Source organism: Salvelinus namaycush, chromosome 12 (genome assembly GCF_016432855.1).
Source record: "Salvelinus namaycush isolate Seneca chromosome 12, SaNama_1.0, whole genome shotgun sequence".
NCBI lineage: Eukaryota > Metazoa > Chordata > Actinopteri > Salmoniformes > Salmonidae > Salvelinus > Salvelinus namaycush.
Genome location: NC_052318.1, coordinates 25753986 through 25776319, shown reverse-complemented (window position 1 = coordinate 25776319; position 22334 = coordinate 25753986). Strand labels below are relative to the sequence as shown.

The 22334-nt window shown below is 44.2% G+C and overlaps 2 protein-coding genes across 2 annotated transcripts in view; one reads left to right on the top strand and one right to left on the bottom strand.

The window, feature by feature from the left end:
* Nucleotides 1–3330: 3330 nt before the first annotated feature.
* Nucleotides 3331–18496, top strand: LOC120057450 (rho GTPase-activating protein 7-like; the record flags this gene model as incomplete). The annotated part of the gene is made up of 13 exons (XM_039006066.1): nucleotides 3331–3409; nucleotides 3541–3622; nucleotides 3781–3844; nucleotides 4240–5630; nucleotides 5750–5923; nucleotides 9000–9159; nucleotides 11376–11574; nucleotides 11773–11986; nucleotides 13537–13651; nucleotides 14162–14383; nucleotides 14683–14900; nucleotides 15265–15438; nucleotides 17597–18496. Coding segments are annotated over 13 exons (3201 nt in total), but the record flags the coding sequence as incomplete, so codon positions are not given.
* A 1100-nt stretch (nucleotides 18497–19596) lies between these two features.
* Nucleotides 19597–22334, bottom strand: part of LOC120057042 (arginine--tRNA ligase, cytoplasmic-like) — a 211084-nt gene continuing 208346 nt past the window's right edge. The window contains 1 exon segment of the mRNA XM_039005416.1: nucleotides 19597–21665. Coding sequence (XP_038861344.1) covers nucleotides 21556–21665 — 110 coding nt within the window. The 3' untranslated portion in view covers nucleotides 19597–21555.

The following is a 22334-nucleotide window of genomic DNA, read 5'->3' as shown; positions in this document are numbered from 1 at the left end:
TCAAATTTACAGAGTGGGTTGTACAATATCACACGAATTAGAGGACGTATAGTATCATACATCTTACCCAGTTGTACAATATCACACGAATTAGAGGACGTATAGTATCATACATCTTACCCAGTTGTACAATATCATACGAATTGGAAGACGTAACCTATCAAACATCCTGGAGGGCTTACATTATTATACTACTTTCTCTGAGACCAGACTGCTGGGTGCGTCATAACAACAAAGGAGAATTAAAAAGAGAATTTACGTTGCTGGTTAGAACTAACGTCAAAGGTTCTGAGAATTTACGTAAAATAGCCAGCGTCTGTCCATTCTGTTTTGTTTTGTTATTTTCTATCTGTTCCATGACTTATGGGGTCTTTAGCAAACAAGCTTCCGGTTTACATTCAAAGGTCAAATGTTGGTCATATATCAGAACATATACATACTGTACATTCATCTCTGACATGGTTAAAAATCTAACCAGGCCACATCCCTAGCACTCAAAGTTACAGTTCTCAACTCAAGTTCATAGACATTTGAGGTTTTCAAAACACTTTTACGCCTCACTTGACACTTGCCATCCCAGTTAAAAGCAGAGGACTGCTGTATTTGCATTCCACTGAGACTGTCGAATCTAAGTCTACGATCTCTGGAGGGACATTGAAGATCAGAACCATGTAAGCTGTCAGAGCAGAGAGATGTTCTCATACCACACAACGGCTTCGAGATGCTTTTCTTGTGTCTATCAATTCATATAGGCGTTGGGATTCTGGAGAAGGACAGCTAGGCCTCTAGGCCTGGAGGGCCACACAGTAGTAGCACTTTATAAGGTGACTCCAGGCATTGAGTGACTGTGTGTAGTGTGTGTTGGGTGTGTGCTGGGATGCCACTCTGGGAGGCAGCTTGAAGGCTGAGTCAAGGCTGGCCTGAGGTGAAGACCCCTTAATCACTATACTGCTGCCGTTGCTACCTGCACACATCACACACACGTCGCACTTGTGCGCACACACACACACACACACACACACACACACACACACACACACACACACACACACACACACACACACACACACACACACACACACACAGAGAACGTAGCACCATTATCCCGGTCCTCTCAGACCCCTGAAACATGTTCCTCCGACTTACTGGCACTGCGAGGGAGGGAGCGGACTAATTGAGAGCATACATCTCTTATCAGAACCCAGAGCCCAAAAGCACAACTTCCTCCAACGCGGCCTGAGGTATTTGTCTGCTTGGCCTTATTAAAATTGGAAGTCTGATATAACCATGATTGTATAACAGTCATGCACAGCGCATACAGTGGTGGAACGGTGATGAGTGCATGAATTCCCTGGTAAAATCCCGTACGCCAAAACACTCTTTTTGGCCATAATTTAACTTTTTGGCCAACAGTCTTAGGCCTTTTTCAGCCCTGTGATGTCATTCTGACCGCTTGTTTGGGTAGCTAACAGTATAGTTACATTTCAGTGCAGGATGTTATGAATAGGGAGGTAACAACATATCCCACCATAGGCTTAATTTGACCTGCCTGACAGGCACATTCAGATACCCCTGGATTTAGAGCCTCAGTCAGTTATTTGAAACTATGTGATACTTCAGCAGGTACAGCTGATCCCCTCGCAAAAGTCACCCCACCTCATCCCCTTCCAACCCCACACTGAGACAGGAACAGAAGTCACAATCCTCTAACACTAACAGTTAGTGATCTGTCCTAGCTGTTGATATGATGAACCCTGGTCCGACCAGTAGAGTTCTTATTCCCTGCGTCAGAGGGGTCTTGTGATGACTGATGTTCGCAGTTCATTTTCCCCCTGTTTACATATCTCAGCCATCTGCTCTGTGTAGCTCAACCTCCAGCTGTCTTCCCCTGACCCCCACGGCCTGGGAAAAAGACACCTTATTCCAAGAACTCTCTCTTGTTCTTTCTTTTCGTTTTATCACTCTCTTTATCGTTCTCTCTTGTTCTCTTTAATTTTCTCATTCGCTCTCTGGGTTTCATGGAATACCAGCGAGTTCAAAGAAAGAGTGTGCTTCGTTCCTTCATCTGTCGCTGACAATGCTGTGTTAATGGTGGGAGTTAGCTGATGCTGTGTTAGCAGATGCTGTGTTAATGGTGGGAGTTAGCAGGTGCTGTGTTAATGGTAGGAGTTAGCAGATGCTGTGTTAATGGTGGGAGTTAGCAGATGCTGTGTTAGCAGATGATGTGTTAATGGTGGGAGTTAGCAGATGCTGTGTTAGCAGATGATGTGTTAATGGTGGGAGTTAGCAGATGGGTGGAACCTGAACAGGGGGGCATGAAAGGCTGTGTGGGGCAGAAGGTACTTAAGCCACTTCTGACGAATGCTTACCTGCCGTTTCTGTGTTTGACACGCATACACCACCGTTAGCCAATTAGGAGCAATTAGGCTGGCTTCTCCCAAAAAGCCACTTAAATATGGAATCCGCAGTAGGGCAAAACTGCACCACTTTCCGCTCCACGCCGTTGTTATTGTTTTGTTTTTTTGACAAGCAGAGGTGGGGAGCTTTGGGGGAGCTCTGCGCATCAAGGGAAAAAATTGTGCGTGCAATTATGTCAGAAGGAAAACAGTATTTGTTGCTTGCAGTAACTTCTTTGTTGTAATATCTCAAACGGATATGGCAGTTTCACTATTAAGGATTCCAGCTTTAATGAATACCCTCTCAGAGATGAGAGAGCAACATGAATGTTGCTTCTATTTTTGTCCGCAATATTTTTGCGAATGTAAGTAAAGTGCAAAACAGCTTGCTTAATATATTTGCCCTCTTATTAAAATGGACCGACCAGAAATTACTATATATATATTTTTTTTTTACCCCTTTTTCTCCCCAATGTTCGTGATATCCAATTGGTAGTTACAGTCTGGTCCCATCGCTGCAACTCCTGTGCGGAATCGGGAGAGGCGAAGGTTGAGAGCCATGCGTCTTCCAAAACACGACTGTGCCAAGCAGCACTGCTTCTTGACACACTGCTCGCTTAACCCGGAAGCCAGCCGCACAAATTTGTCGGAGGAAACAGCGTACAGCTGGCGACCGAAGCCAGCGTGCATGCACCCAGCCGCCATAAGGAGTCACTAGAGCGCGATGGGACAAGGACATCCTAGCCGGCCAAACCCTCCCCTAACCCTGACGACGCTGGGCCAATTGTTCGCCATCGTGGCCGGCTGCGACACTGCAACACAGCCCGGGATCGAACCTGGATCTGTAGTGACGCCTCTAGCACTGATCAGTGCCTTAGACCGCTGCGCCACTTGGGAGACTAATAACTTTAATTGAATTTGAATATTGTTTTTGTTTGCAGAGATCGAAGCAAAGGAGGCTTGCGATTGGCTGAGAGCGGCCGGCTTCCCCCAGTACGTGCAATTATACAAAGGTAAATACTAAATATGAATTCTCTCAAGCCATCAAGCACAATCTATTACAGTACAAACCACATCCACATGTTTGCTCATCCATAGCAAACGGTGTCATATCACACATTCATTTGCCTTGTTTACCTTTCAGATTGCAGGTTCCCCATTGCTATAGACTGGGTAAAGAGTGATCATGGTTTCCTGGATAAGGACGCGCTAGATTCCCTCTGCAGGTGAGAAGCTAGACTTTCCATCCACTCTCTCCTCACCAGCACCTCCTCATAGAGAGAGAGTGTGTGAGAGAAAAATAGAAAGAGAGAGAGAGAGTCTGTGTTGGGAGTGGGTCCCATGCTGCTGTGTTTGTTTAACCGCCATGCTTCTCTGCTTCCAGGAGATTAAGCACTTTAAACAAATGTGTGGAGCTGAGGCTGGAGCTGGGCAGATCAAAAAGACGGGTGAGTGAGAGTGAACGCCATGGAACACCAACATGGCAACTCTGTCAGAGCCACCGGAGGAACCAGAGGAAAAGCTCCTCGTTAGCATTTATCGCTTTGATTTCCACTGATATTGATGGCTGGATAGATAGAGGAGTTTTGAGGGTTGGTGGAGCTAACTTCATTAGTCTCTGTTTGAGAAAGTGAGGCGAAAGCGAAAAGAATTAGGGCAAAAACTCATCTAGAATTAATAATGTTGCATAATAATTTTCTCAGTCTAGTTATCTCAGAATGTAGTTGTCTTTGTGAAAGACGTCTCCAAAGAGTTACACGATGTCCAGAAATAGATGGCCTTGTTTTTTTGTTGCTACATGGCTTCTTATACAGCATCTTGATTGTCTGCTTGTGATTCTCAGGGGGAGGGGTCAGAGGACGAGGAGCCCTGTGCCATCAGCACAAAATGGGCCTATGAGAGGCGGACAAGGCGCTGGCGTCGCCTGGAGGGAATGGGCTTCCTACATTCACCGGACAGCCAGGGCATGTCCCTGTGTGACGCCAACGACCGCCACGAGGTCTACTCCCTTCACAGCACCAGCAGCACAGAGAGCGAGGGCTGTGAGAGCCCCAAGACCGCCATTGACGACCAGGAGACCAGCGGGAGCTCTTCTCGCTGCTCCATCAACAAGATCCCATCCCTAGACACTTCATTTAGTGGGCCCCCCTTCCCAGGGGGTGAGACGCCCAGTTTTAGCAGCGCTGAGGAGCGCTTCCTTGACAAGCCCCCCAGGAAGAAGGGCCCCAGTCTGCTGAGGAAGATGGAAAAACTGCGTCTGAGGGGCACGTCCAACCTCCACTCCCCCGCCCACAGTGGCCTCAGCAGGGCCAGGCTGGTCATCTCTGGCCCCATGCTCCAGGATAGTCTGGATGTTGAGCACAGGCTGAGACGGCTTCAGTGTCTGGACATCTCCACCCTGCAGCACAGGGATAGGGACCGTCCAGGCAGCCAGGCCTCCTCCTCACCTTCCTCCCCCCACTCGGGCAGCAGCAGCCCCAGCCCTTCAGAGAGCAGCAGTACTGTCAGCACCCCCAGCCCCATCACCAGAGTACGCAGCAACTGCCGGGTCCGAGAACAGCATCTGGGGGGACTCCACAGAAACCCGGTCCGAGAGCACCAGGACTACAAGAACGACAGAAATAACCATGAGAGCCTGTTCTTCCAGATCCCCCAGGGGCACAAGCCAGGCACATTCCCCACAGCCCTCACCCACAACAACTTCCTGTTGCCCATAGACAACACCTCCATCAACTGGAGGACTGGGAGTTTCCACGGGTACCGCGGGAGACGGAGCAGGGGATGTGCAGCGGCCAAGGACAAGGATTCCACCTGCTGCATCTCCCTAGCCTCATTGGACCACCGGGCCAGTATCTATGACAATGTACCGATAGGCCAGGTGATTGGCCAGGAGGTGGAGCATCACGGGGAGGCGGAGACGGGGGAGATCAGTGAAAACGATGATGTCTTCTCCGCGCTGGACAGCGTGATGGAGCGTATCATCGGCCTGCAGCAGCTCGTCAACACCTGGACAGACAAACTGTTGGAGGACGGTGAATCGGAGTCTAACCGCCGCTCCACACCCTCGCCCTGCCCCTCGTCCTCCTCCAATCACATCCACCTGGAGGTCGAGGAGGCAGAGGATTTGGGGCCAGGAGACATGGAGGGGGAGGGTGAAGGGGACGAGGAGAGCCTAGAGAAGGAGTCTGCAGATGGAGATGATCCTGAGGCACAGTCACCACCATGTAGTATCAGGTGAGAGCAATGTCAGCTGGTCTGAGTACTCATTAAAAAGTCTTTATTACTCTATCACCCCCTCTCTGAGCCCACATTAATATGGCTGCCATTCTGTTGTCTATTGTGTATGTATGCAGACGGAGCCAGCACCACTGGTCCAGCGAGCAGAGTCTTCCATCAGTTACCCCCAGCAGCTCAGGAGTCGAGGCCCAGTCTGTTTCTCAACTTCACCTTCTGCAGAAACTCTCCCTGCTTAAACTCACTGCTCTCATGGACAAGTACTCCCCATCTAGCAAGCAGGGCTGGAACTGGTAAGGAATGGGGAGAAGGAGGGGGAGAGGGAGAGATGGAATGGTATGGGGAAGGCTGTGGAGAAAGAAGGAGGGAGGGGATGAATGACAAAAATGAGGAGGAGAGCAATGAGGGAGAGGTGGGGAAGAGGGGGAGGAGGGGAAGAGGAGGAAGATTAGAGGCAGCTTGTTCAGAGGTTCATTTATTATTTATGTGAAGCTGCAACCTTGCTGTGCCTCTCACAAGACAAAACACAGAATGCTTCAAGAGCAATAAACCCTCCTGCCGAAAAAGAATATTAAAAAAATTTGGCGTCTGAAAGAAATGACAAAGTATAACCTTCACCTTAGATTTGTGGGGAAATTATAGACAGCTTCTCTTTATTCCTTTTTGGTTAAGGTCTGTGGTGTACACTCCCATCTGGCTCTTAGAGGGGTGTGTCTAGGTAACTTTTCTGGCATTGGCAAGGCCTCTCTCTCTTATTTAATTAAAGGGAGCTTGGATCCCAAACAATTTTACTTTCTGGCAAAACATCGGTTTACATTTGGGAAAAGTGAAGTGCTTACACATCCCAAAGTTTCTCTGCGTTTTTAGTTTGTTATTGATTTGAAAGAGGCAGGCATGTGCTCAACATCTGCTAGAATTCGTTGAAGTGTTTCCAGTGCAGGGTGAAGACCTATGGCCTATAGAGTACATTAATGAAAGATATAGTGGAACGTTAACTCAAACATAGTGGCTAGGAACCTTTCCTCTTGGTGGTTAACGGCAGTGACCTCAAATAGCGTTACACAGGAAACACGTAATGATGCATGGGAACCATAGATGTAACATGCGCCCGAATACAACAGCTGTAGACCTTACAGTAAGTATTTCACTGTAAGGTCTACACCTGTTGTATTCGGTGCATGTGACAAATAAAATGAGATTTGATAGAGATAGATAGAGGACACATCTTCATATCTGTCCCATTATAGCGTCCCTGACAGCGCCATTGAGGCTATCTCCATTTTAAAGTGGTCCATTTTCTTATTTTTCATTGGCTGATTGCTCCCAACTCATAGGAATCCCCACCCAGTTGACTACTTTAAAATGGCGGAAGCCCTCAATGGCAACGTCCATACTAAAATGGGTTATATCCATGATGAGTCCTCTATCTATCTCTATGATGGGAAGTCAACACATCCTAATCTGTCAGAATGAGATTTTGCTTTCATTGTTTGTAGCTATTTCCTCACCCGTGTTTCGAAATCTGATCTCCTAACTTTGGATCCCCCACGGATCAATTAATAAAGTGTTTGACATTATTCATTTGTGTAGCGAACTGGAGTAAGAGTGATTGCTTAAAGCGGCAATCAGCAGTAGAATCAATAACAAAGAGTCTCCCCAGCCTTGTTTCAGTAAAAAGCTTATGGATGGGGCTGGAGAAATGGAACCACTCTCAAATTCCTAGACAGGGCTATGGATGCAAGGACTGGCCATCCATTATATCAAAATTATAACCATGCTTTGAGGCTATATAGTGTTTGTTTACATTTACTTTGTTGACAAACATTGGAGTGTTGGAGTACGACAGTTCAAATAAGCTCAAGAAGGTATTTATAAGTTATATTCTTCAAGAATCAATTTCTACATATAATTAATTTTGATGTAGCAATTGATGTAGCATCTGCTGAGTTCCCCTTTAAGGCAAACGGACAGGGTAATTGACTTTTTGAGAGCAGAGTAATTGGGCTATTTGTTTTAACAATCATTGAGCTAACTACAAAATAAATAACCTACTTCTGCCTCTCATCGCTTTCCCATTGATCCTGAGCTTCAGTATTCTGTACAAGTTTCATTCCAGATAACTGTTGTCTTATTTGCTGTGGCCAAACACCTTTCCCCTTGGCTTTGTCTCTAATGAACAATATCTACATGTGGTTATTACCTAGCAGGGAGAGGCTGGGGCTCCTCAAACACATGACCAAACAGGAAACTCTCTCTCCCTCACTCACTCATTCACACAATTACATGAAATCCTGAGCAGAACACCATTAAGCTAATGAAATGAGGTGGACGCAGAAGATATGTTTTAATTGAACAGCTGAAGACTAGAATGGAAATGCAGTCCGTAATGGGAGAGAGCACTATCAAAGAGAAGCATGCTGTATGAACATTTGTGAATCTAATTCCAGTCGACTCATCATACATTTGATTGGCTCTGAAGCTAGCTATCTCAAGGTGCCTGAACTTTGAGAGGGAGGATTTAAATTGTCTTCATGTTATCTTCTTGGCTACACTGGCCGTTACCATGGCACTCACTTGCTGGCTTATGAAAACACTCGCTGGGCTTTAAAAGAAATATCCCGTCAGAGTCGTACACAAAGCCCTCTGCTAAGTGCTTGTGTGAGTCTTGGTCAGATCCCTATGTAGGCTCCCACTGGACACAGATGTGAGATCAACGTCTATTTTTGATTTACATTTGGTTGAGTTGTCAACTAAGGCGAATTCAACAAATCAAAATATACAAAACATTGGATTTAGGTTAAAAGTTGTGTGAAAAAGATTCCCTTACATTGATGACTTTTTGCTAATACAATCAGTTTGCCACATTGATTCACCGTCATTACATATCATTTTGTTTCTGAGATGACATGGAAACAACGTTGATTCAACCAGTTTTTGTGTAGTGGGTTCTTACATATTGTACAAAAATACAATGCAGTGTTGTTTGAAGTAGAACATATCCAGAAGGAATAAAATACAATGCAGTGTTTAAAGTAGAACATATCCAGAAGGAATAAAATACAATGCAGTGTTTGAAGTAGAACATATCCAGAAGGAATAAAATACAATGCAGTGTTTGAAGTAGAACATATCCAGAAGGAATAAAATACAATGCAGTGTTGTTTGAAGTAGAACATATCCAGAAGGAATAAAATACAATGCAGTGTTGTTTGAAGTAGAACATATCCAGAAGGAATAAAATACAATGCAACAACTTAGTCATACTTCTATAAAGTTGCCCTTTCTTCATATAACTTCTATTTCAAAAACCTTTTTACCTTCAAAAGCAACACTAGAATTCCATCTTGAATTGTTTGTGTCTCCCCTCAGGACATTCCCCAAGCCTCCGAGGAAGACCAAAGCCCCAGAGCTGAAGGGCAGGAGGGTGTTTGGTGTACCCCTCCTCCACGGTGTGCAGCAGACAGGGGAACCACTACCCCCCAGCATCCTCAAGGCCATCATTTTTCTGAGGACAGAGTGTCTCGATCAGGTACTGGACTCTAACCTCCTGTACCACCAATATACAGTTGAAGTCGGGAGTTTACAGAATAATAGTAGCGAGAATAATAGTCGAGAGAATGATTTATTTCAGCTTTTATTTCTTTCATCACATTCCCAGTGGGTCAGAAGTTTACATACACTCAATTAGTATTTGGTAGCATTGCCTTTAAATTGTTTCACTTGGGTCAAACATTTCAGGTAGCCTTCCACAAGCTTCCCACAATAAGTTGGGTGAATTTTGGCCCATTCCTCCTGACAGAGCTGATGTAACTGAGTCAGGTTTGTAGGCCTCCTTGCTCGCACAAGCTTTTTCAGTTCTGCCCACAAATGTTCTATAGGATTGGGGTCAGGGCTTTGTGATGGCCACTCCAATACCTTGACTTTGTTGTCCTTAAGCCATTTTGCCACAACTTTGGAGGTATGCTTGGGGTCATTGTCCATTTGGAAGACCCATTTGCGACCAATCTTTAACTTCCTGACTGATGTCTTCAGATGTTGCTTCAATATATCCACATAATTTTCCTGCCTCATGATGCCCTCTATTTTGTGAAGTGCACCAGTCCCTGAGCGGCCTTTCAGGTTATGTCGATATAGGACTCGTTTAACTGTGGATATAGATAGTTTTGTAGCCGTTTCCTCCAGCATCTTCACAAGGTCCATTGCTGTTGTTCTGGGATTGATTTGCACTTTTCGCACCAAAGTACATTCATCTCCAGGAGACAGAACGCATCTTCTTCCTGAGCGGAATGATGGCTGCGTGGTCCCATGGTGTTTATACTTGCGTACTATTGTTTGTACAGATGAATGTGGTACCTTCAGGCGTTTGGAAATTGCTCCCAGGGATGAACCAGACTTGTGGAGGTCTACAATTTTTCTTCTGAGGTCCTGGATGATTTCTTTTGATTTCCCCTTGATGTCAAGCAAAGAGGCACTGAGTTTAAAGGTAGGCCTTGAAATACATCCACAGGTACACCTCCAATTGACTCAAATGACGTCAATTCGCCTATCAGAAGCTTCTAAAGCCATGACATAATTTTCTGGAATTTTCCAAGCTGTTTAAAGGCAGAGTCAACTTAGTGTATGTAAACTTCTGGCCCACTGGAATTGTGATATAGTGAAGTATAAGTGAAATAATCTGTCTGTAAACAATTGTTGGAAAAATTACGTGTCATGCACAAAGTAGATGTCCTAACCGACTTGCCAAAACTATAGTTTGTTAATAAGAAATTTGTGGAGTGGTTGAAAAACGAGTTTTAATGACTCCAACCTAAGTGTATGTAAACTTCCGACTTCAACTGTATACATTACTGCTCATGCATTATTAAAGCCAGAGTCCTTAATTGAAACAAACAATAACATAGCCGTTTTGGATAAAAGCTGAGGGAAATGTAACCACTCTCAAATTCATCCATTATATCAACATTATAGTTTTAACAATGTTGTGTGTTTACATTTATATTGTTTACAAACATTGGTGTAAAACAAGCTTATATTTTGGGTTCTGATGGAGTACGACAGTTGAACTTAGCTCATGAGACATTGATAAGTTATATTCTTCAAGAATCAATATATCATTAATTTGTAAATATATGTAGCAGCTAAGGATTCTAGCTTTATAGGGACAGTTCACCCAATATCAAAGTTGGTTAGATGTTTTCATACCTCGAAAATGGTCTAAAGTCAAGTTTACAGTCCCGATTCCATGTCATCTACAGTGGGCTCTCTACATAATGTCATGGAATATGGACCACAGTTTACAAGGCACTTAGATTCATGGGGTGAACTGTCCTTTTAAGATTGCGAAGGACACCCAGGTCTGGGCCATCAGCTATTCCTCTCCAACCTATTAACATCGGTGTCATGCACTGATACTATGGCGTACACAACACCTGGGTTGAATTACACCCCCCTGACACCTTGACCTACTGTAAATTGGAGTCATGGTTAAACACAGTGGAGGGTCCTATACTGAGAACAGAGACAGATGAGCATGAGGAATGGGAGGTCCGCTTTCATTTATCTTCCATGTTGAGGGTGGGTTATGAGGTGCTTTAGAGGGATCTCCTACTTACATAGATGAATGGAAGTTATCCTAGTTCGACAGGCCTTAGGATAGCCTCCTACATGAGTCTGACCTGCCATCCCGGCTTTAAAACCCCCATTCCACACCACACGCATACACTCCTAACCCTCTCGTTCTCTCAGGTGGGTCTGTTTCGAAAGTCGGGGGTGAAGTCTCGTATCCAGTACCTGCGCGACATGGTGGAGGCGGACCCAGAGGCCGTGTCCTACGAGGGCCAATCAGCTTTTGACGTGGCTGATATGGTGAAGCAGTACTTCAGAGACCTACCAGAACCTGTGTTCTCCAGCAAGCTCTGCAAGTCCTTTCTGCATATCTACCAATGTAAGAGGATAGAACCTACAACACTGCTTGGGCCAGTACAGTAAAGACTGGATTGGCTAAACATGCAAGAAAGGTTAAAATGCTGGCTAAGTAGGCAGATTGAAACCAGTTTTGGACATTTTTATAGTATAAGCACAATGAGAGAATCACAAAGCAATTCTATCCACATACGTACATGTCTTGCTCCCACCTCCACAGACTTCCCCAAAGAGCAGCAGTTCTGTGCGGCCCAAGCAGCCATCTTCCTCCTGCCTGATGAGAATCGTGAGGCCCTGCAGACACTCCTCCTCTTCCTCCGAGATGTGGTGGGCTGCGTGGACGAAAACCAGATGACCCCCACCAACATCGCTGTGTGTCTGGCCCCCTCCCTCTTCCATCTCAACACCCTGAAGAGAGAGGACAACACAGCAAGGTACGGTGCTCTGTCTCCTGAGGAGGAGGATGACGTCAAGTTGCCCCTAGACTCTAGGGTCTTACTCTAGATGCTGATCTATGCAGTTTGAGAATTTTAACCATAGTGGTTGAGTTTAGGATTGGGGGAGGGTGCTGGTCAATGTAGCCAAGTACAGTCCACTGCCTCCTGGACAAAGTTAACCCCTAGATGCTGATATAAGATCACTTTTGGGGTTTTCAACCATAATGGTTGAGGTTAGGATTGGGGTGTAAGATGATCTTGGATCTGTGCGTAAGAGCAACTTCTAGACGAGCAGTGGTCTGGGGGTCTGGGTCCCACATTCCTAGTTAGAACTCCCTCTTACTTTGTTGCATAAGATTACTCCGGAGCACATTGCTTTGCATTCATCGCTACAACTGCAGGTTTTAATTTGTCTGTTTGAAATGTTGTGTTTGTTTTTCCTTCTTCTTACGCAGCATCAGATTCATGTTAAAGTGTGGAGTTTGGTTCTTTGAGTTCCCAGAGATTACATCAACTGTAGTAATGTAGCCAAAACCCTATTTCCCTGTGCGGTAATGAATAGCTGTCGGATGGGTTTAGTTTAAAGGCAGAGAGAGAGAGACTTATGTAACCCTGCATGAATCGCCCATCTGGACATAATTTCTCTTAGATAGAGGAGATATTATATATTTAATACTGTTCAGCTGGTTACTGCAAGAGAAAGATAAAAAGGGGAGATAGGGGTGGAGGGAAAGAGAGGGGAGAGAGAGAGAAAGAGACGGTCCAGGTGAGAAACAGGGAGACACATTTGCACATGATTCATTTTTCAAAACACATCTGTCTATGAACTTAGCTTTTGAGTCTGGCGCTCAGCTCACAAGACTAGTTATCTGTAGTTGTTGGCAAAGATAGACACACAAACACACAGCTCAGCTGCACACACTCTGCTGTTACCCGGTATTCTGACAGCATGTCTAGAAGTTCCAACTTCACGTCGAAAAGTTACGTGGTGAACCCAGTGATGTCATATCGCACAGGCCTGATTGTGTCTGATGTAGCCGGTCAGAGACAATAGACCACCCCCCTCCTCCTCCTCCTCCTTGTGCCAGGCCAGCAGTCCAGGGGAGCCAGCGGGCTCAGCCATTACCCCACAGGCTGTAAGAGCAGAGCACTGATGGAAATCAGAAGACAACACACACTCTGTATCTCCCATCACTGGAAACAGAGTTCTGCCTTGATACACGTCACACTCTCACACTGGAAACAATGACCAGAACAAATCAACTCCACTCCAATGGACTGTTGTGTTGTGGCACATTGTGCTTCTAGGATACAGTGGCGTTAGTAAATATTTTGCTGTTTTGCTTTGCTACATATTTTAATTAGTTTGGAAGTCGATGCTGACGTTGCTTTTTATATTGAATAACAGTCCCTTTTCTCAGTTTCTGCTTGTAAGGGTCACAAATAAACTGCATAGTATGAGTCTATGGAAGCCTAGCGTAGCAATAGAAACTACTCCATACATTTTCAACTCTGATGTAATGACATTTCCTGTTTCTCTGACCTAGGTCAAGCCAAAGGAAGTACAGCCTGGGTAGGCCTGACCAAAGGGACCTTAGTGAGAACCTGGCTGCCACTCAAGGCCTGGCCCACATGGTGACGGAGTCCCTGTGCCTCTTCAAGGTACACACTACAGTAAAGTTAGGGTACAGCCTGTTCTAGCCACACTAATCCACATCACATGTATGCACAGCGTGTAGGTGTTACTGCCAAGACCCAGCAGAGCACACACCATTCTCTCATGAGTGTACTCTCTCTGTGCAGTAGTACGTAAAGTACGTTACAAAAAGCAGACAGGCACTTTTCCTATTGTTCATAACCATAACCCATCTGCAGGGGCAATTAAATGAGGCACTTCATCTATGTTATTCAGTTCAGTCAGTTCATTTTATTGACTTGATTATACCGAATAAGAATATCAGAAAATGAGAACATGAATGCCAACAGGCTATTAATCACCATAGCCTCGCTTAATGCAATAGTATATCAAATGGTCAAGAAGTCATATGTAGTTTCTTGTGACAGACGTTAACACGCAATATTTGGTTCTGGTTGTCGAGATGAAGTCATATGTGGCCCTATTTGTGAAAACGTCAAGCTAACTCTTCCTCTCTCTTTCTCTGATCCTTCCAGCTTCCAGAGTTCTGGCCGGGCCAGAGTGTGAGCAACCCCAGTGAGGAGACTGTCTGGGTGGATGGGGGTCGGAGTTCGCCCTCTCAGGGTGGGGAGGAGGAGCACGATGAGAGGGCCAGACTGGTCCAGACCACCCAGCACCTGTTGAGAGAGGCCAGGGAGAAGAGTAGAGGCTGGGAGTCCTGCTCTGGACCAGACAATGTGGACCTGGTTTTTAAGAAGGTGTGTGGTGGAATCTGATGGAATGAATTAATTAATTCATGAATAAAATAAAATGAATGAATACAGTGACCAATAAACGTTTTTGACAGCAAGCCACTACCAAAACAACACCTATAAAGAACAGCCCAGACTAATGAAAGGTTAATTATGTATGAGTCAACATAAAAACATTCTCCAGTGAGTCAGAGACATTAAGCACACAGAGCTTGAGCTGAGATGTGTGTTGAGTAAGAGGGGTTATCAAAGGTCAAAATCATGTTCTCACACTGGGTCTCACCCCCCCCCCCCCCCCATACCAGGTCGATGATGGCTGGCCCCTGCGGTTGTGGAAGGGCTCTGTTGAGGTAGATGCTCCCCAGAAAGAGGCCCTCCAGCGGATCCTGAGGGAGCATGGGCACTGGGAGAAGACCCTCAAACAGTCTGCAGTAGTCCAGACCCTGACCAAGGACACCGAGGTCTACCGCTACCTCCTGCAAGGCCTGGGATCCCGGCCGCCACAGGAGCACCTGCTGCTGAGGTAATGAGGTGTTACCAGGGCGACGCTGCATTGGTCTTTAGGCAGGCTGCTGACTCTGCTGCTTAAGAGTATAAGGGACAGAGGAGTCAGGGACAAACAGAGTTTAGCTTGGACTTGAACACTCTGGCTAAAGTTGTTTTGACATGGTGCCTGTTGTTGTTGTACTAGTGCTACATTTTGGCATTACAGTGAATGAAAAATGAAAAAGCTAGTTTAGTTTAGTTATATTAAAGTGTTGGGGTCAAAGAATTGTTGACTGTTTACTCAAACACCCAGTCAAATGGTAGCTGAATATCTGAGGGTCTATTTCTCACTCCGCTTGAGTCTGAAGTCTGTTTTAATCTCCTATCATTTCCCTATGCAGGACCTGGCAGTCAGACCTGTCGGCTGGCCCTGCTTATGTGTCGGCTGTGTCTACAGAGCACCGTGAGGCACCCATGGAGGGGGTGAGAGCCCAGGTCCTCTCTTGTCTCTACCTGGTAGAACCCCTGGGGGCCAAGAGGTCCCGACTTACACACCTCTGTCGTACAGATACAAGGTAGGAAAGACTGAGGGAGGAAGGGAGGGTAAGAGGGGAGGAGGAAGTGAGAGGGAGGATGTGAGAGAATATGAAAGATTTTAGAAAATGCAGAGCCTTTAAAAAAGACTAGCTTATTCAGAGACTAGCTTATTCTTTACCTTCAGTAATGAGGTATTCTCTGCAGTATCTCAAGTGCAATCACAGCTTCTCAAAAGAGACACTCAAATAGAGAAAATAAAGAAATGAACAGAAAGAAGGGACCCCTCGTGTACACTTGATTTAGCTCTCTTCAAAGTTCTCTCTAGATTTTCTGCTTCTTACATGATCAATTTATTCCCTGCGTGTTTCTGCTGGGTTATTCTGTAGACCCCCGCTGTTTCCATTTGTTTCAGCTGATTTAATGAACCAAGCCAGGCAATGGAAAACAGGTGTCTAGAAGCACACAGAGACAGAGAGAGAGATTAAATGAAAAGATAGAGAATGACAGAGGGAAGTCAAAAGAGAGACTGTGAAAGAGAATGAGGGGAAAGTAGAGGGAGTGTGTGTCTTATACTGAAATATATTGTACTGCTCCAATAGACCAGCATCAGTGGAAGTAGTTGACTACTCACTTAGCCACACTTTCATCACACTAGGAGTTTCAGTAAGGCAGCATAGTGAGATTTGAACGAGACGGTTTGCCAACAAGACAGATTCACACGATTATCTCTGCAGGTTTTTTTCACTTCATTACATCAGAACTGAGCAACATCTCTGCCTTGTTCTACTCTCTTTAAATACTCATAGAAAAGAGCTTGGCAGGCCTAAAATGTATTGGCCTTATTTGTAGTGCCAGTGGCATTAGACCATTTTTTTAATTGTCACATACACCCGATAAGTGCAGTGAAATGTTTTCCTATTATCGATAATAAATGAACTGGTCTTCAGTCTGCTAAGCTTAATAGCGAAGGCCAATGAAACTGATCCAATCAGAGGATATAGAGGAAATTGAAAGTGAAAGGGTCTGTCAGTGTGTCTCATGCAGCAAGGTTTGGTTGCGTTCCAGGCAGACTATATTGCTACATGCAGCAATGGTTGCTTGTCACATCACTAGTTATCCATTAACTTGTCCAGCGATAGTTTTTGTTGATATTTAGAAAGGTTGCCTTTAAAATAGATGAGTTAATTGCATGCTACAGTGCGTTTCCATTTAGCCATTTTGTGTCGATAAAAACAGCTGAACGTAATGACGTCCCACCATAAATAAAAAGTGGTTGAAGTGTTTCCATGATCTATTTAGGCAAATTGCGCATTAGGCCTAATAAATTGGTGACAGGCTATTCCCTCCCACCTATCTGTTTCATGTCTCAGGTAGCCTGCGAAAGCCAGCATGGATAGAATGCAATAATTGACTAATATTTGCCATAATTATAATCATTCTTACGTGGCAACATATCGCCACAGTCCATGCCATGGTGAAACTTGCATTCCTGTAGATTAGAAATAATTGGATAGTGAAACTTGCCAACCAAACCGAAAAGCAAGGTGAAACAATTCAAGAATTCTTGAGTCAGGACAATCCTTGTCCTGCAAAGAAACATCATTTCATTTCAAAAATATTTAGCAAGCAGTAGGCCTTCAGAATTACATGTGGAGTGGAGCTTTATAGTTACGTGATGACATCGTGCCCCGCGTACCTTCAAAATTATTCAACAATCATAATTTATTCGAAAAACACAGTTAGACTAAAGAAAAAATACACCCGTTGAACAGATAAAAATGTTGTCGATCTTTAGAACATTTCTAGTGGTTAAAATCATTGGGCCAGTAACCAGGTCGCTGTTTCGAATCCCCGAGCCGACTAGGTGAAAAATCTGTCGATGTGCTCAAGCAAGGCACTTAACCCTAATTGCTCCTGTAAGTCGCTATGTATAAGAGCGTCTGCTAAATGACAAAAATGTCAAATGTATCCTACATCTGCCGTTTCCATTACACATGTTGCAATAATTTGTGACATTGCTTTTGTAGAATAAACGTGGGTCGATGGAAACCTGCCGACTGACTGATATGGTTAGGTCTGGCAGGCAACTGCAGTGTAGTCTGCCTGAAATGCAGCCCTTGTGTTTCTCTGACTGTCTCATCTGAACCCTGGTGATGCTTCCTGTGTACTAACTTCCTTTTCCTGTGTGGTTTCCAGGGGCCGGTCCCAGGAGTGGCACAACAGAGTGAGTGGACACCTACTGGCTTCCAACCTGCTGGCTATCAGGGACTCCTTCAGACCTGACCATAGACAGACCAAGATCTGAGTCATAGTCCCGAGACAGAGCCCAGGCCTTGTCGAGCCGAAAGAGGAGAGAGGAGAACAACACAAACAGATAGACAGAGACAGAAGCCTCCAGGCATACAGCTGTAGCAGAGGAAATGAAAGAGGGAGTAGAAGGCAAGAGAGGAGGGGGAGCTGAGAAGTTGTCTTAAACCCGAGACCTGATGTGAATTCCAGAAGCGGACTCACAGCAGGGGTCGTCTGATGAAGTGTTCAGGCGGAGGCGGCAGAGCTTTGCGTTATCAAGAGTGACTCGGGAGCCTGTCACCGTAATGAAATGTCTCATCCCATTTAAGTGACTGTTTCAGGCCTAATGCATGGCAGGGGGGCCTCCGGCAGAGAGTTGGAACAGGGCCTTGTGTGACAGTTCAGTAGAAAATATACCTTTTGGGCGATAAAACCCTCGGTTGGTCACACTTTCAAGCAGGGCAAAGTCAAGGATTTAGGAATGCCTTGTCTTGCAGTTGAGAACTGAGGAGATTCTCTTGTACATGTGCCATTGTGACAGATATCCAGCGAGGTAGGTTGCGGTCCTCAAAACTGTACTCTGTAAATTATTTTACTGTCAAAACAATATCATTACTTAATTTTACTTGTATGTGTGTATTTGACTTGACACTTCAGTGTTGCTCTGGTTTTAAAGTGTGTCTAATGTTGTAAACTTACAAATGTATGACACAGTATGTTTATACATGTACATATTCATAAATGTGTGCTTTATCTTATTAAATGGCTTATATTTCTTAAAATTAAACAAAATATGTATTTAGCAATAGTAAGAGATTTATTTAAATATTGTTTTTTAAGATGAAAAAAACTGCAGCGTACCTTTTTTGTAATAAGTGTGCTGAATTGAAATGATACATCAATAATGACAACTGATTAAAATGTTGATTTCTCTATAGCCTTCTCGCTTTTGTGTGTGTCGTGTTGATGGCCTGCTTGAATCCCAGCCAGTCACACTGATTGTTCCCTCTGAAGACCCTGAAATAACGAACATCCAGAGGAAGATGTGTCACACTGCTTCCATCAGAGAAGATTTACAGGTCTGGACTTATGATGTACATTTCCAAAGACAAACATTCTCAGCCTGTTACAATACACTTAGGAAATTATGTATGCTGTCAAACTGCCCACTCGTGTCATATTTGCATAATTTTCATTTGCATATCGTATTGAGTCATCTCCAAGATGACAATTCAATCCCCTTTAAAACACTTAGTACTGAGGCATTCCCCTAAGATCAGGAATATGCTGAATAACTGCATGAGAATGGGAAGTAAAAATACCTCACATGGTTAGGCAATCAGGCTGGATATAAAAGATGACTGTTGGAATTCCTATAACATTCTTTAATAACAGCAACGTATAGCATATAACAGCGCTAGTGACTGTGGCGAAGATTTCAGATTGGGTTCGGGTAAATCCATTCCATAAGGTTGCACAATCAGGAAGTGTCTTGACAACTTGATGACTCTAACTCAAAGGTCAAAAGAGGTCATGATGGAATCAGGCCAGAAATATTACAACAGATCCTTGACGCCTAACCTCTCACCACCTAACACTTGGTAACCTAGTAGTATAGCACGAAAGACTGGGATGTTACTACAGTCCATGGAAATTGAAGTAGACACTTGAGGAAAAACACGTTAATTTTGTGCAGTGAAGTCACCTGGCTGGCTGACCCAGAGGGGCAGAATAAGATGAAACCATAGACTACTGCTGAGGGATCTATATTCCTATTGTTAATGCACGTGCTATTGAAGCTTGGTGCCAAAACAACGTGGCAAACCATTTTCCTCCTGAAGCCTCTGTCAAAACTCCTTTAGCATATTGTCCTTCAACCGGGGACCTGCACACCAAAGTACCCATTTTGTGGAAGACATACATTTTTAATAAAGGCACTGGGAATCACTGAGGAGCGGCTATAAAGTCATGCAGTGAAATGATAAAAGATGAAGACAAATAAAGTGTATGGATATTTAATACGTTCTGGTGATGGATCATACACAGAGACTTCCTCTTGGCAGTTTATGAGCTCAACTCGAGTTGGAACAATATTATATTGCTCGCCTCGCGGCATCCTTTACAGCATAAGTTCATCTACAACAGTGCATAACTTTCCCATGGGCATACACAGCCTTACAATTAAAGTCTTGAGGGCTGCCTCAGAGTGTGAGATCTATAATTTATCATCTATAAAGAGTTTGTTCTCTAATTTAGTGCGCCTGCTAACACAGAACACTTAGTTGAAAGAGACGACAGAGAAAACAGTTGGTTTTGGGGTTATTCAGGCTAGTCCAACTTCATTTGAGAGGCTAATGAGAATAGTTGAAGGCCACAAGTCTAATAAGTATGCAACCACATGCTGTGTCAAACTCAATGAAACCCTGGCATGGGGCAAAAGTCCTCACACAGTAATGAGTGAAGTGGAAAGCCATGGACACCTTATGCTCCAATGGATCTGAAAGTACCAACTATGTAAAGCCAGTTAAGGCACAAGCTGTGCGAAGTCTTAGATGCACCTTGTTAATCGAACCTGCACAGAAAATATGGTATTTTAGCCAACAATGTAGCTCCAACCATAACAGCATGGGCTATTTGGCATCGAAAGACAAACCAATTAAGTCTTCTTGCTATTTCTCCTTCCCCTTGTTATCATATGTAATTTAGAACTTCAGTCTGGTGTAATCGATACCTGTGGGTCCACGGCTACCTGTGAAATGAGTAAATAATATGCAATGGTCCACTTAGCTGGGCTAATCAATTCCATTAATCACACAGCTGATTATCAGGATGGGACAAGGCATTCACATCACTGGTGTTCATTTAACCTTGGCATGTATGGAAATAACCAGGGTGAGGAGCTACTACCACTGTCACCGGGGAGAACAACGGTTGTCCCCAAGTCTCTCTGTTGCCGGATAAACACTATAGGGAAAACTGAGCCTAGCCAAGCTGTACTGGGCTGGCCTGGTTATGGATACACCATTGTTGTTGGAACCATGCTGAAAAGGACAATTTGAAAATAAAATAGAGCCAGCACAGTATGGTTTGGGTCAGCCATATAGTGTGAATCAGGCATTTAAATCTCCACTGTATGAAAATTATGGAGTCTAACAAAAATATATAGCATTGAGTATTGACATGAAAGTGGATTGAAAAGTATAATTCAAACACCATTGATTCGCAATCTTTTTCAGGACAAGCAAGAGTCTTCACTTGGCTCTCTGTCCTCAAGTGACCAATAACACAGGTGCCTGGGTTTCAAATATATAGACTTGGATGACAGATGGGATAGCTGGACAAAGACGACAGAAAACCTTCTCACTGTCGACTTCAAAAGGCAAACGTCCCAAAAATGATACTCAAAGTCAAAATAATGTGCTCTATTTAAGCGACACGCTTCAAGAACGAATGGATACATTTAGCTACTCAAGCTTCCTTTTTTGGACATGTCCCTTCGCGATCTACAGTGTGCTGGATGTTTCTCTTGTATTTCATCTGAAATAGTGTTTATTGATTTACTACAATAAACCAAGATAAAATGTAACACAGCCATCTTGGACCCCATGTGCAATGATTGAGCTGTAGCCCAGGTCAGTATTGCTGTTTTGGCAGCCTCTCCAGCCATTCCTCAATCTCTTGGTAGGTATTCTGACATTTATATGGAGAAAGATGAGCATGTTGCCAGTGCATTTTTTAAAAACTTTTTACAAGCAGTTTATTTTATTTAGTATACAGTAAAATCCCAGGTGACATTAATGTGTTGAAGAGTCCCCACCCCTTGTAGTCTGAGGAGTTGGGAGGAGGGCATGGTGATGTCACTGAAGTCACATCCTGGAAACCGGGTTGATGCCCAGGATGTCGAAGCCTTTAGCCATGATGGCGGCAGTGGCGTCGCACAGGAGCATCCTCCACATGTTCACTTTCACCACCTCACCTGTTGAGTGAGAGAGATGGGAGTGAGAGAGATGGGTAAACACATAGATCTTAGGTAATTTCATCCAATCAAATTCCACTAAAAATCACATAACATTGCTTAATAACAGAACAGTCACTAAATAGATGTGATGCTATGCAATATTCACAACTCAACGATCCATGGGGCATATTGCTACACGATGAGAAGATCCAATAGAAATTAAAGCTGCAAGCAGTGTTGATGGAGTTCAGCTGTGTGCCCATTGTGCCAGGACAAATTGAACACATTGCCCTGGGATGACCTACTTCTTCACTGTTTACCACACTTACCAAATCAGAACTCAAAATCAAACTGATCATGCAATAGAATACGCTTTTGATGTATTTTGGACCAGTTTCAATGATGTTGACTTCTTTAAACGTCTTCTTCTCCAGAACCGCTGGACTGATCGGCAACATATTTGGAATATAGCATCTATGGATGCACATCTTCAAAAACACACTATTTTCCAAGATGCCAACTGAAATAATATGGCCGCTATGAGACAATGAGCTTGCATGAATGGTTTTTCCTGTACAACAATTCCACAATGTGGCCAAACTGAACCATACTTTACAGGTTAGCTAGACTCATAACCTTGAGCATGAATTTCCGAATTTCATCACTGTCAAACAGATCAAGAGATAT